Below are 14,343 nucleotides of genomic sequence, written 5' to 3'. Positions count from 1 at the left end.
TTTCCGCCACCATCACCGGATTTCGTGGTTTAACCAACAGGGTACAGGACTCTTTTCTTGGACCGGCGGGCGTTTGGCTCATTGTTGCTCGAAGATCACTGGAGCGGTCCTCGTCCTTCCAAGTCAGTGACTGGTGAAAGGGATGGTTCGCTTGAATATCATTGGGGAAGGCAGCGATTGTGACGGCTCAATCCTGGGACGGGAGTGAGCATCTCGCCAAGTACATCCCGCGAACGGCAGAGTCTCCTTTGTGACCCTGGATGGGAAAGTCGAGCTGCGGCAGACGGGCAACGGAGTGGAAAGGTCGCGTTGGGAAAATGAACGAACGACGGGCCATAGCTTCGTGAACCCATAATCCATTCACTCCTCGGGTCAGCCATGAGGAGTTGCCCTGCCGTATGTGTTTCCTGAGCTCATGCACCAAGGGTCCATTCACCAGCTAGGGTTTACCGTGGCTGATTCATATTGTCTTTGGGATCGCAAGTCCTTCCAAGGAAATCTCCTGAGCCCGTGGTCACCTTGAGGTGAAATGATCGTCGGAATAGTAAGTGCGAGTGACGTTCAATGCTTCGACCGAGAAATTGCCATTCTGGCGCATTTGCGTCACCACTCGAGAATGATCCTTTTGCTTTGCTTTCTGCCTGATCTTCATCTTGCCATCTGTCGGATGTTTGTTTCAGCGGCCACTCATGATTTACCCGAGCTTGAAGGCGACATCATTGTGCTGGTGTTTCACGTGTTATGTTGTCCTCGTGAAAGATTGTTGGCTTTTCAGATGTCTAGACTGAGCGCGATTTATTGAAGAACTGATCATCGAGAGCGATAAGTTGCGAGCTATGCATCCACGAGCAAAAAGAACTGGTCCTTAACTTGGACCGGAACTGTGTCGTCGATATGCTACGCAGAATTATGGTCATCGACACAGACTGAGATTGTCTTCCCCAGCGCACTCCTCGAGCCTGCACCTTCAAAAACGCTGGCGCCATGTCTTCTAGCCTCCCTTTACTGATTGCACGTACGGCTCTAGATGCAGTCCTTGGTTCGATCTTTGTCGGAGTGCGGACTCACACCTACAGGACCGAGATTCGTGTCAGTTGGCCCCGCCTCACTCCAGCATCCTCTCCTACCCACTCCCAATATGTACAGCACTCCAGCTTCGACCAGAGAGCATCGGAAGCGCCTTGCTTTCCTGGATCTGTACCCGGTGGGTATGATCAGACGTACAGGAGAGTCTGGACTCGCCCGCTGCTGAACTCGGGCAGAGCAGTCCTTTCAAGCACCTTTGAGAAAGACCACTACGCTTCTCTCAATCAAGCGGCTGTCGCGGGATGGTGGACGTGTGTTCATCGTCGCCACCGCGCCAGTTACCCTGCCCTTGCTGTCGCTTCTCCCTCTACTCCCTATCATGAATCACCCTCAGACACACGCGAATCGACCCTGCCTACGGGACCGGGCAAGGTTTCGACCACCACTGTACGTTGACGCCAATCTTGTTTCGCTGCGTGGGTTTGTCCTTGCCGTGCCACAGAGAAGTTAGCCACTCGTCCAATGCGCATTGAGAGCGGATAGGATGCATCGCATCCAGAATGGTGCAGCATGGGCGGTGCTTGGTATAGAGGCCGGAGCCAGGGTTGCAACTGGGATTGAGACCGGTGCTGAGATTCACCAGAGTCGCTATCGCTACCACTGCCCCTGTAGGCTTCCCTTAAATTCATCTCGGATAACCCGTCGATTGCATGGCCTCCGTCACCATCGCCATCGTCGTCGCAGTCTTTATGATCATACCCTTGATCTCCTTCACGAGACAAGGAGGCCGCAGATCCCGAGGATTTTGCAGCAGTGTTCACTTCCACGTATCCGTTCCGTACAAACACCCAATCCCAGTCATGGTCATGGTCGGAGCCTTCTACCTCGTCGTCTTCAGAGACCATGGTCCAGCCGTCAACGGAGCGTTCAGCGTCCTCGTCCTCGTCAGACCCAGGCTCGAGCCCGGAATCACAGTCACCTAAACCAGTTCGGAAGCCCCGTGGCCCTCCAATCCTCCAGCACGACATGTCGACGACACGCGGTTCTGGCGGCGGAACAGCAAGAACAAGGGCAAGAACGGAGGGCAGATACTTGCGGAGTCTCCTTGCCCGGGCAAGAGTGAGAAGGAGTAAACGTCTCTGAGACATTTGGGGGGATAGACCTAGACAGTACTGTGGCAGTTGATCAAGAAGCGGGGCGGGACCACAGTATGAAAATGCAACCTGTGCAAAGGGCAGAGAAGGAGAAAAAGACAAAAGCCGACATTTTAAATAGCATTATAGTCCACTGAGCCCCTAGGCACTCACCTTTGATCAATAACAGTGCAACCATAGTGAAGATCCTGGTTGCAAAACGAACGTGTTGATCTGTTCACTCCTTATGGTGGGCGCCTGGAGGAAACAGCGTGGTCGAATCCTTCCAGCTTTGACCAGATTGTAGTCGGCGAGCCCCTGAAGGCTTGGCGTGATGTTCAGCCTTGTTGTCCACGGTCTTGTCATACCGGAGGACTCTGACGTTGGGGAAGATGTTGTAGCTCGCAAGAAGCGCGAGTCACGCATTTCATTTGAATTCTGTGCTTAGAAATGCTATAGCCAATATGCCAATCGCCAATGTTTTACTCTAATGGTATCTCTCCTTGATTTGCCAGCAGACCCAATAGCTGATGCAGCCGCATACATATACCTCCCTCTGCTCAGGTCCATGAATGGCTCTACTCCACAGACTAATCAGCCATGTATTCTCTCAGAAGCCCTTCTCAAAATCGGGAGTGGTAAGCTCTTCTTTGACAAAGGGCCTTGTCAAACGGTAAGACCAGCCTGGCTTTTCTTTGGCGGTCATCTCCTTCTCTGGGGAACGTTGCTCTTTCTTCCGCAAATCGCCTTGAGTATTCGCCTCACTTGGTGGATAGATGTGCTGCTCGATCGATGGCGGACTGCCCTTACCATTCACACGGCGCTCTCTGAGGTTGGTATGCGACAGTCGAGTAATGAGATTACCTAGCTTCTTGCCCAGTGGTGAACTGACCAAAGACGCGCTTCTCTCCCGGGCCTTTGAACGTCTGCCTGACACCGACGATGCTTGACTGTCTGATCTCTCGGGAGATTCATTCGTCGTCTGATTCCCAGGTGTTGCCAAGGCTCGCTGACGACTGACAGCTGGTGGTGCCTCGTCTAGTCCGGAGCTGGAATTCACTTCGGAGATCTTGCTTAGTTGAGCAATGGAAGGGCTGCCTGCGTTGAAATGCTCAGGTGTGCGCCGCAGCTGAGCTTGATAGATCCATTTCTTCCGGAGCGAGATCGGGACTTCATGAGCATTGGTATCCATGATGGAGCTGTGAACAGCCAAGCGAACTCCTCTGCGAGAGAACCTTTGTGCCAGAGCATCTTGCTTTTTCTTCTTGTCAGAAGTGGGCAGAACATCCTCGATCACTGAAACATCCACACCAGTAGCAGAGGACAAGTTGCGACCGTGTGCACCAGGCTTGAAGGAAGGAGTTATATCGATGGATCCAGCAGATGATGTTGAGGAAGAGTGCTCGTGAGATTTGTTCGCGAGGTTGTGAAGGTCTTTGATGGCGTGTCTGCTCGCAAAGACGGTCTCGAGGATTGCAAGATCTTCCTGTATCGTGTGAGGAGAAGACTCGGCGAGGCGACCAGGTGAGCTGTTGTATGTCAGATATGCAGCATGTGAGAGTTCAGGCTTTCTTACTTGTGCATTCCATATTCCTTCCCGTGATGCAGTACGGTACGCATGACAATAAGGGTGGTCTTGTTCGCCTCGAGGTGTTTCTGCAGCTTTTTGACATATCTCTTCTTGGCCAACCAACCGACTGCACTGGTATTCAGGCCGTTAGCCTTCTGCATCTCCTGGCAACAGTCCGCTATGTCCTCGAAGATCCCACCGAGGTGATTTTGGACCTCAGCCAGATCTTCACCGAATGCTTCAGTGTAGAGATCTTTGTTGGCCTTGACTGCAGCATCGAGACTTTGAAGTTCATTAGCAAGAAGTTTAAGTTCGTCAGCGGCGTTGGAAATCTCGGTCGAGGTGCTGTCATGACCACAGTGCTGACGTTGCTCGTTGAGGTCATCGGACAAGGAGTCTGCTTGGACTGCAAGTTTGACGAGGCCAGTTGTCTCTCCCCACGACGATGAAGAAGCAGTAAAGTAGCCAAAGCGGGCGGCTTTATCCTCATTGTGCGCCATGATGGCAAGGCGGCCGGATCTGTGTTCGCGGAGTGCAACAAAAGATCGGAAAGAGGTGAAGTCGAGTGAAGCCTCTGAAAGACGGGTTGTGAGGCGCCTTCACAGTTGGGTGAACCACCTGTTCCCGTCGCGACTACCGACTTTCTTCACTGCAGAACCTGAGGAAGGAGGATTTAAGAACACACTGCCTCATGATCACATCGGAAAAGGTCCAGCTCATTGTCGCTGCTGATGTTAGATGATATGGACTCTATGGAAGCTGGGCCTGGTGCTCTGACATGCCCTTTCTCTAAAATCCGCCTTCCTGTCAAGTACGGTACGCTTGCATATCGCCATCCGACTAGATCAATCTCATCGCCGTCTTGTCCATCGACCTGCAGTGGCTACCTACAGATCCTTTCCATTTCACCCCAAACTCTACTCGCCTATCCATCATACCACTTCTAGAAGTCGCAACGCTTGCACCCAATGCTGATCGATGTGTAGTGGTTGTCGCCGATGCGGAGGTTCCACTCACATCCACAGCGTGGGCAGTCATGCTCATAGTTCACAAACGCCAGAAACAGATTGAAAGCATTCTTCATCTCATCAATCTCAGCACGTAGGCCCTCGTTCTCATAGCGAAGGTCGTCCTTGATTTTTCGGTTGGCCGACCGTGACTGCTGCAGCGCCTCCTCTTTGGAGGCGACCGCTCTCTCCAGATCTTCGACCTTCTCAGTGAGCTTTTGAAGCGAACGGTCAACTTTCTGAGGCTTGTATTTCTGCATCGCCTTATTCGCACCCTCCCATTTCAGCACAGAAGCCTTCTCGTCAAGCAACTCTTGCTTCAATGACACCTGCGAACTCTCCAGCTGACGGACCGTCGCCTCAGCTGTGTCAGCCCTGCCTTTAGCCGATGCCAGATACCTTGACAACGTCTCCACCTGAGACTTCAGCAACTTCTTGGAATCCTCGGCCTCGGATTTCTGTTGGAGGTTACGTGTCTCTAGAGCTGAAAGCTGCTCCTTGCTCTTCTCCAAGTCCTGAATTGTCTCTCTCAGACGGGCGGCCCATTCCTGACGGACGGACATCATTGCGTTCCAGGTCATCGGATGAAGCTCTTCGATCAGAGCCACCAGGGCACTGTCTTTTTCCACAACCGGCAGGTATTTTGCGCAGACGCCGATGAACGATTTGGCGAACTCCCTATGCTCCCTGAGAACATAGGTCGCGCATGTGCAAAAGTCGCAAGAGAGTGGGAGTCCTGCCTGTAGTTCGGCTTCAAACCAGGCCGAGACTTTGCCCATGGCTACTCCCTTCAACGCCGGGATCTCTAACTTCTCTGCCGCAAAATACAAATCTACCTCGGAGATGACTTCGGCGTAGCCCCTGCAGGCTTCCATATCGTATGGGTCTTTCAGCGCAGCCTGCTTGGCCAGCATGATTGCCCACTTCTGCTTGTTGGTGACGGTGTCTGTCGTCCTGGTAGTGCCATCATTGAGATCGACAGTAATTGGCTTGCCCTTCACCGTGGTAAGGAATTTGTCTGTGATCGGGAACTTTTGATGCAGCGGCAGGTGAGAGAAGGCGTTGGATTCCAGGGTCTTCCGGTAGGAATCTGGAATATCGCCGTGATAGACGAACGTGAGTACTTTCCCCAATGCAGCAGGTGAAACGTCGTTGACCATGATGGCTTCACCGTCAAATAGCTAGAGATCGGGTCAGTGCTGCGGCATACCAGGAGAGATCCAAACAGACCATTGATGCACATGCATCTGCCCTCAGGAACCGTGAACTAGCGGCAATAATCGTCCTGTGAACAAAAAAGAACTCCCCGTTGCAGATGAGGATGAGATCGGACCCCTCCCCCGTAGTCAGGTATCGCAGTAAAGTGCCCATGGTGAGACCCCAAGGACAAGGAGTGATTGAGGAATGCACAGTCAAAGATGAAGTGAATGTTGGTGAAACGGCGAAGTGAGGAGCAGGTGAGTGTTGGTGTATTTGAAGTTAGAAAACAAAGCAATTGGGCTGACTGTGGCGCTTCAGCCACAGTTCTGGGGTCCCAAAAGTCAACTTCGGGCAGCCCGACCAGCTGCACCTGCCTCGAGCCTGCCTTGATTGTGCGGATTCATACTGAAGAGACCAAGGAAGGGCTTCCCGACTGAGATGAGTGTGCTGATGTGGGATCCACCATGAGTGAGTGGCTTCATTCGCCTCAGATCTGGTTCGGCCGAATTTTGAACTCGTTCCTCTATCGTCTCAATCTTCTTTTAGTTACGTCTGTTGTAAACAGATGATGCGTAAAGTTCAAAACCCTAACTGGGTTTCATCATCAACATCAAGCCTTTCTCTTTTCATTCTCCATCCCCGAACAGATCCTCCAAAGTCTGACACATCCTCTTCTGCAACTCTCTCAGCTCCCCCCTATCGATTTTGCCTTTGTGCTGGCCAGGGTTCTCCTCGGGTCCATCCTTCATAATCACCAATTCATGCTTAATAGCATAGAATGGGACGCCCATTTCCCTGAGCTGTCTGTCGAAATCCGCAGTCATAGCACACAATGCCTTGTAGACTTTCTCATCGTAGGCTCTGAGTTCTGCTTCGTTCGCTTTTCGCTGTGCGGCATCTGGCAACGACGGTTCTTTCGTAACGACCGGCACGTTGGCTCCAAGTGACTTCAATATAGCCGAGACTTGTTGCGAAGTGCCTGGCCTCCCCTGCTGTCGTTCAACGATAGCTTCACGACCTGCCCACCATTCTTCCTCGTGCTTGTGTTGCTCCCTAATCAGATGTTTGACCCGGTTTGCGACCTTCTCGTTGGGGACGAGATGGCGAGTGACATGTTTTAATGCTGCTGGCCAGGTGGTGATGCTCGATGCATCTGGAGTGTCATACTTGGGCGTGGAGGTTTTACTGCGAAGAGGTTCTGCTGATTCATAGGCTGCCGACATCCTGGGCTGACTCTGGGTTTGTACGGGTGGAGGTGACTGTTGCTGACCGTTGAATGGAGGAGTCATGGATCTGTCGTAATTATTGTGTTGTGGAAGTAGGCCAAGGCCCGGTATGCTTGGTGTAGGGATATTTGCAGAATTTAATCGCAAGGGGGCTTGATTCTCATGAGAGATACTGGAATAGAAAGAAGGCTGGTGTGTTTGATATTGCGTTTGCTGTTGCTGGTGAGAAAGGCTGTTCAGCGCTGCCAGCACTCGCTGAACCTCCGGGTTGCGGTTGCCCTCCATCTTGGAATATATCTACACTAACGGCGACCAACCACGGCCATTGGCAGGATCGCAGTATTCTTCAAAAGCAAGACTCCTTTATTCGCTCGCAAAGTTGGGAAGGTCAATCCTAGGAAGGGTTTGGGAGTATGAAGACCTACAAGTTGAAGGTCGGACAAGAAGCCAGATTTGCTTGGCAACATTTCAGCCTTGCGTTCTGACGAGGCTGCACTCCTTGTTGCCTTGCTACTTCGCTTCCTCGCTACATAACTAGACGGAATGGCCCAGTGCTACACCATGCCAGGCTGTAGTAGACAGAGCAGGCACACATAATATGTCAGAGTTATTCATATTGGCGGCTGCAATGGCTTTGCCTAGTGCTGGTCGCTCGCCTTTGCGTCTTCCACTCGAATGCATCAATGAGCCTAACTTCTGTGGCACTCTTGCCCAGCCCTCTCACCCGACCAACGACCGCCTTCCCGAAGGAATTGCCGTCTTTACGGGTGGGGCACCGACATGTCGCAGAGTTCCCTGTATGACAGAAAGCGTGAATCTTGTTTGGGTACATCGGTATCTTCACCGAAAGGATAGAATCTCCACGAAGATAGTGTGCTTGAAGAGCTCCGTCTTGGCGAACCTGCAAGCTCCTTCTATCTGAGGCGAAATCAAATTTGTCCGTCTGACAGCCTCGGCGAGCACATGCGCTTCGTGCCGTGACAGCATACTGGAGTAAGTACGGAACTCGCTTTAAGCATCAGAGCATCTAGACAAGGCCCTCGAGCGTCGCCTTCTCGCTCGAATGCATGCACGATTCACAATCTCGCCAGAATGTGCTCCACATCTTTCCTTCGATCTGATGGATTGCTTCGTTGCTGGTGGGCACATGCGTTCGGCGCGAACTCTGCCGGTAACAAGACCGATCTCTAGAGAGTTTGGTCCGCAAGATCAGCTCCATCTGTACAGTTGCGAATGACTCACCGCTTCCGCACGTACTGTAGGGCAGTAAGAGTGAGGTTAGAGCTGCGATAGATAGTTATTGCTCTGAAGGCGTCTCCACCCTAGGGTCCGGTGGGTGGCCAGAGATTGTTGTAGACTACGACGGAGCGTTCTCGCAAGGCTGTCCGCGTTTCGCAAGAACTTCCACAAAAAGGTTTATGGCTCCAATCCGTGTACAGTGAAGCCTGCGGTGGTCTTTAATCATGGACAGCTTATTGATGCGATGAAGAGCAGGAACTGAGTACGACACGGTAGGCGGCCACCGGGATCATAAGGAACCCATCACCGACCCGCTCAACTCCCGGAAAAAATGCTCCAGAAGGCCAGCACATGTATTTCCAGGGGCAAGACCGAGCTTTCATGAAGACTCTAGATCTGGTAAGCCAGAAAACGGAGGCATAAACCTCGGGAAGATAAGACCGGGGACTCCTGCCTCTTAACCTGAGCGACCCAGCATTGCCCTTATCTTCCAGAACAACGCCTTCGCAATACATTCTCAGATAACCACAATGCCGGGCGTACTGGGCCGGAATTTGCCCGAGAAGAGTGTCACTATATTCGATGGAGGAGATATCGAGTTCGAGGCCACGAACGTGGCACAATAGGCCGCGCGGTGGTCGCGATCCTGGAACGCCCCGAAGAGACTGCAAATGAACACGTCTATGTCAACAGCTTCGCTACCACGCAGAACAAGATGTTGAAGGCATTCGAGGAGCTCAGTGGGGATAAGTTCAAGGTGACACATGCGAAGATGGAGGATTGCAGCAAAGCGGCCCATGAGAAGATGAGGTCCGTTCCAGCGAAGGGAGCAGTGTGGCTTCGGGGCGGATTTGAAGCGACCGTCCTCATCATGCTCGACCATCGAGGATTCTGGGAGTATTCGAAGACAAAGGGCCTCTGGAACGAAAGACTTGGGCTGTCAAAGGAGAACCTGGAGGATACGGTCAGATCTGTTCTGGCCAAAGCTGCGGCATAAGCTTCGAGACGGAAGAGACCTTGTATCGTAGGTGCCTGGGATGATTACCACTGGACTTCCAACTCCAGATGAATGACGCGATCTGCGCGTAGCTAGACTTGTAGTCCACCGTACGGAACCCCCAGAAAAGTGGGCCATCCATCCATCATGCCATGTTCGTTTTCGAGCTTCATTTTACGGATTGGAAAGTCTTGCCAATCCAACACTCCATCCACCGTCGTGACTCTCTCCCTTCTCCGTGTACATTAGTTACCCTTTTCCGAAGCGGTGTCTCTTATGCCGAAAGTGTAACAAAGCAGCTAGACGAACCCATTTCCCAGCCTCAACTCAAAAGTCGACATGAAGACTTTCTCGTTCAACATGTCTCGACGACCTCCGGCAGACACGTTCACACGCTTTACCTCAACAACCCCTCATGCCACAACATTCACGTATCAGCCGTCCTCACGGCCAACCAGCAGACCTACACCATCATCTTCCTCACCTTCGCCTTCACACCCATCTCCGCCCTCACAACCTCCTGACCCTCAGTCACAACCGCCCCCGAGTGAGACGCCGATGGAAAAAGTGGCGCGCCTGCGCGCCGCGCACCGTGCAACTCTGGCCTCCCAAAATACTTCCACGTTTGACCGTCTGATCTCCTCCGGCAGGAACATCGCCGATCGCGCGCACCGCCTCACAGCATACGGATTAATCCTCTTTTCCGGGCTAGCGGTTTGCGTGACTGCCTACGGCACAATTTCTCTGATAGCACATTCTCGAAGACAGAAGCGCGCGTGGATAGAGAGGGAGCTGGATCGTTTGGATGAAGCGCGAAAAGCATTCTTACGAGGCGACGCCACGGCGGAGCAGTTGCATCTACTCGAGCAGGAGAGGGCGGGCCAGGAGATCGAGGCTGCGAGGATGAAGGAAGCGGAGAGGAAGAAGAGTGAGGGCGTCTGGGGCCGGGTGAAAGGGCTTGTTGGAGGTCAATTGGCGAAAGGAGAGATGGGGGAGGAGACTGCGCAGGAGAGGGAGAAGAGGTTGACGAGGAAGCACAGAGGTGGGGAGGCCGGATGGATTGAGGGGGAGGTACAGCCTGTGGCTTCTGCGACCTCACCCGCACCCATGCCCGGCTCTGTCGTTCGGACGGCCGTGCAGGTTGCGCCCAGCGAGATTCCAGGAGTAGGCATTGACTCCAAGGGCCGGCCTGTACCGGCTGGCAGGGTGGAGTACGTCGCCAGCAAGGTTGCAGAGGAACCAGGCACACGCGAGAGAACAGTAACGGTGCGCGCTGGTGGCCCGCTCGATGTTATGGCCAGCAATGTGGCAACTGCGGTTGCTGGGTCTTCAAGTACAGAGGGCAAGAGTTGGTTGAGTTGGATCAAGGGGAGCCCCAGCAGTTAATCTTCGGACTAGGGTTGAAGGCTTTGTCTGGAGTGTGGCTTCACATTGAACGGCCGCCAGCATATTATTTGTACAGCTACTGTAAACAGCGCATTCTGTGCAGAAGGAGCCATCGCACCTCTCGAATCAAAGCATCAGAGTGGGAAGAATCTATGTTGTGATTTCGCCTGCACGCTTCTCTGATGGAGCGCTTCCCGCGAACGTCAATGCCTGTAAACCACTCGCTTGCAATCGTAATGCATCGTATTCGTCCATCGTTTCTTTCGTAATCATTCATGTGCAGGTGCGTCACGTCCATATAATGTGACTGTAATGCCCCGGCACCTTCTGCAGACACTTCTCACAGTCATTCAGAAACCCCATGTGGAGTCTCCCTGTCCTCGCCCGCCCACTCGGACTGTAATTCCCATCAAGCCCATATCTTCCGTTTGTCCAGTGCGCACCCTCGCCGCATTCTTCCCGGTCCATCATCATGTCCATCTCCTGATCTTCGACCGGACTAGGTAAGCCATCACGGCTAATCCACGACTCTTGCTCGATCATCGGGCTGAGATTCGTGCGCAGTGGCGGGAATTGGTGACGTGGCACGCTTGGCAACTCGTTGACGCGATGGTCGAAACGGCTACAGATAGGTGTGGGGACTCTCTCGCATGCGAACGTGTCCATTGCGCTGAGGAGGTTCGAGTCACGTTCAGGTGGCATTATGTCGTTTGATCGGGCGCGTCGGATTCGAGGTTGGGTGATGAGCGGGGTCGACATGTCCATATCGACGTCAAGATCGCCGCACTGGGCTTTGATCGACGAAGTGCTGCTGTCGCTCCTGGGTTGGGAGTCCTGCTTGGACAACTTCCACGTCTCGTCATCTTGGCCTTGGTGACCTAGGCTCTCGTCATCCGAGGTGTCGACGGGGGTCGGAGGTTGCTGGTAAATGGACGTGTAGAGTGAAAAGGAGGCAGGAGGAGCCGAGACAGTCGGTCTACTGGGCGATAAGCGGATGGGCAGACAGTGAGTAGCCGTGGATCGTCTTTTGGCATCATGAGAACCGAAGGGAGAATCGTCGTCACCCCGGTGGTCAAAATGTCTTTTTCGCTTTTGCGGGGGTGGTGTCGAGATGTGGAAGCGGAACGCGCTCGAGGAGGTATCGACGTCGGGCATGGCGTTTGAATCGGCGTCGTTAGAGACGGACATCTGAGGTTGGTCCTGAAGCAGTTGCGGAGCAGTGGTGGAAGCGTTGCTTGATTGAAGGAGTTCTTTTATGTTTCCAGTGCGTTGATGCTGGTCATGGCCTTGATGCTCCAGGGGAGTCGATCAAACGGTGGCAGTGTCGGGCGTGGACGACTTGGTGTGGATGAAACATCGACAATCTGACTGAGGACCAACCAGAGCGCGCGCCAGGCCTCGGCGAATAGCCGGGCTCAGTTGCAGGTGTTCGGAGCGTAAGCTTTCCGTAAACGTGGCAATCTGTATAGGGGGAGGCGAAGTCACAGACTCAGGCATATATCACAGTGTACGAGTACAGGGCGAGAGGCAGCTGACCTCGACCATGGCAACGAGCAGTGAGTGATGGGAGTGTCGGTCACCAGGAGGCAGTCACTCGCGTTTTGTGCGTCTGCCGAGATGCCGAAAGCTACCGCGAGCCGCAGGGAAACCGACGTCATCATTCTGTGGCTGCTCGTTTGACAGGCGGAGGGTCGGAATGATGGAGAAACATTCATCCGTAACCCGTCCAGACTGTCCCTGCAGCCTGTCACACCGCCTTTGTTTGTGCCCCTCATTCGAACTTTTTTTGGGCAGTCCGGCCACGAGGCGAGCGCAGTCATATTCCAGTCCTCGCCGCACGACACCCTTTTGTGCCCATAGTGTGAATCATAATTGAAGAGCTCTACGCTTAACAGACGAGCTCTTAAAACACTTCCTATTGCTTTCACTTCCTTGGTTGTCTCTTTCTCACCTCTTTCTCTCGATTGCTCTCTGCCTTCCGCAACCCTGATCTTTGCATTACCAGTGTCCCATCTGCCATCTTCGCAGAATGCCCGCAGTCGATGCTCCTGCGCCCACCGTGGGTGAGGACGTCCGAGTTCTGGGCTATGACCCTTTGATCCCTCCCGCGCTCCTGCAAGCAGAGATTCCCGCATCGCAAACCTCCGTTGAGACAGTCGCCAAAGGGCGCCAAGCATGCAAAGAGATAATCCACCAGCGAGATGACAGGCTACTGGTCATGGTCGGACCGTGCTCGATCCACGACCCAGCCACAGCCCTTGAATACGCTCAACGGTTAAAACAACTTTCCGAGAAGCTTTCCGCAGACCTCTGCATCATCATGCGAGCCTACCTGGAAAAGCCGCGCACAACAGTCGGGTGGAAGGGACTCATCAACGACCCCGACATCGACGAATCCTACAAGATCAACAAAGGCCTACGGGTATCGAGACAACTCTACGCCGACCTCACGTCGATGGGCATGCCTATTGCGAGCGAAATGCTTGACACAATCTCCCCGCAGTTCCTTGCCGACCTGATCTCTCTTGGTGCGATTGGTGCAAGGACCACGGAATCCCAACTGCACAGAGAACTTGCCTCAGGTCTCTCCTTCCCTATGGGTTTCAAGAACGGCACAGACGGGTCTCTTTCAGTCGCAATTGACGCAGTGGGCGCCGCCGCAGCACAGCACCACTTCATGGGCGTGACAAAACAAGGTCTCGCGGCAATCACAAAGACCAGTGGCAACGAGGACGGATTTGTTATCCTGAGGGGTGGATCAAAGGGCACGAATTACGATTCCGAGTCGGTCAAAGCAGCTCGCGCTGCGCTAAGAGGAAAGGGGCAGAGAGAAGTCATGATGATTGACTGTTCACACGGCAACTCGAAGAAGAACCACAAGAACCAACCGATTGTCGCTCAAGACATTGGCGACCAAATCAGACAAGGCGAGGACAGCATCGTGGCGGTCATGATCGAGTCCTTCATGGATGAGGGCAATCAGAAAGTGCCCGCCGAGGGCGGTCTTGCAAGCCTCAAGAAGGGCATAAGTATCACGGATGCTTGTATCAACTGGGACACGACGGTGGAGGTGCTCGAACAGTTAGCCGACGCAGTGCGGACGAGGAGAGAGGTGGTCAAGAAGGGACAGCAGAATGGCACCAACGGTGTTTCAAATGGCCATCATTAAATGAAGCGATCAGCGGTCCGGCCACGGCACTACTCTCCTTTCCGGCGCGGGAACATCTACTGTACTCCACGCGAATAGACACGGCCACAGCTGAAAATCCACCAATCTCGCATTCGTCGGCGTCGTTGGACACGAGAAATAGCATCCAAGCTAGAACAAAATTTTGCAAGGAAGGAAAAGCAAAGAAAAGGTGAAATGCACCTGGGACTCACTTGCGTGTCCCCCCGTCTCCCATTTTTGTAAGTTAGGCGTCGGGGTAGACCGGAGCCAGGCTGTCGGCGCACAATAGTACGTTGTTCATACAGCTCGGCTCGTACGTCGAGTTCCGTCCTTTTCGACTCTGACCCACGTATCCTGCTTCAGCTTCGATCGGTCGATCCGACTGTTTTC

The 14,343-nt window shown here is 53.3% G+C and overlaps 7 protein-coding genes across 7 annotated transcripts; 3 read left to right on the top strand and 4 right to left on the bottom strand.

The window, feature by feature from the left end:
- Positions 1 to 2,769: 2,769 nt before the first annotated feature.
- A1O7_05501 (uncharacterized protein) lies at positions 2,770 to 4,229 on the bottom strand (the record flags this gene model as incomplete). The annotated part of the gene is made up of 2 exons (XM_007759510.1): positions 2,770 to 3,688; positions 3,736 to 4,229. The coding sequence occupies 2 exons, from the start codon at positions 4,227 to 4,229 to the stop codon at positions 2,770 to 2,772; spliced, it is 1,413 nt and encodes a 470-aa protein (XP_007757700.1).
- A 443-nt stretch (positions 4,230 to 4,672) lies between these two features.
- Positions 4,673 to 6,107, bottom strand: A1O7_05500 (uncharacterized protein; the record flags this gene model as incomplete). The annotated part of the gene is made up of 2 exons (XM_007759509.1): positions 4,673 to 5,917; positions 5,967 to 6,107. The coding sequence occupies 2 exons, from the start codon at positions 6,105 to 6,107 to the stop codon at positions 4,673 to 4,675; spliced, it is 1,386 nt and encodes a 461-aa protein (XP_007757699.1).
- Positions 6,108 to 6,562: 455 nt separating this feature from the next.
- Positions 6,563 to 7,159, bottom strand: A1O7_05499 (uncharacterized protein; the record flags this gene model as incomplete). The annotated part of the gene is made up of 1 exon (XM_007759508.1): positions 6,563 to 7,159. The coding sequence occupies one exon, from the start codon at positions 7,157 to 7,159 to the stop codon at positions 6,563 to 6,565; it is 597 nt and encodes a 198-aa protein (XP_007757698.1).
- Positions 7,160 to 8,931: 1,772 nt separating this feature from the next.
- Positions 8,932 to 9,398, top strand: A1O7_05498 (uncharacterized protein; the record flags this gene model as incomplete). Its single annotated transcript, XM_007759507.1, has 2 exons — positions 8,932 to 8,968; positions 9,028 to 9,398. 2 exons carry the CDS (start codon positions 8,932 to 8,934, stop codon positions 9,396 to 9,398), a joined length of 408 nt encoding a protein of 135 aa, XP_007757697.1.
- Positions 9,399 to 9,758: 360 nt separating this feature from the next.
- Positions 9,759 to 10,784, top strand: A1O7_05497 (uncharacterized protein; the record flags this gene model as incomplete). The annotated part of the gene is made up of 1 exon (XM_007759506.1): positions 9,759 to 10,784. The coding sequence occupies one exon, from the start codon at positions 9,759 to 9,761 to the stop codon at positions 10,782 to 10,784; it is 1,026 nt and encodes a 341-aa protein (XP_007757696.1).
- A 288-nt stretch (positions 10,785 to 11,072) lies between these two features.
- On the bottom strand, positions 11,073 to 11,939 carry A1O7_05496 (uncharacterized protein; the record flags this gene model as incomplete). Its single annotated transcript, XM_007759505.1, has 1 exon — positions 11,073 to 11,939. One exon carries the CDS (start codon positions 11,937 to 11,939, stop codon positions 11,073 to 11,075), a length of 867 nt encoding a protein of 288 aa, XP_007757695.1.
- An 874-nt stretch (positions 11,940 to 12,813) lies between these two features.
- Positions 12,814 to 13,953, top strand: A1O7_05495 (phospho-2-dehydro-3-deoxyheptonate aldolase, tyrosine-inhibited; the record flags this gene model as incomplete). Its single annotated transcript, XM_007759504.1, has 1 exon — positions 12,814 to 13,953. The coding sequence occupies one exon, from the start codon at positions 12,814 to 12,816 to the stop codon at positions 13,951 to 13,953; it is 1,140 nt and encodes a 379-aa protein (XP_007757694.1).
- Between the last annotated feature and the right edge of the window lie 390 nt (positions 13,954 to 14,343).

The sequence above is a fragment of the Cladophialophora yegresii genome, assembly GCF_000585515.1.
Source record: "Cladophialophora yegresii CBS 114405 chromosome Unknown aczIN-supercont1.4, whole genome shotgun sequence".
NCBI classification, from domain to species: Eukaryota; Fungi; Ascomycota; class Eurotiomycetes; order Chaetothyriales; family Herpotrichiellaceae; genus Cladophialophora; species Cladophialophora yegresii.
Note: the sequence above shows the minus strand (reverse complement) of the source record. Positions and strands in the feature narration are given on the sequence as shown.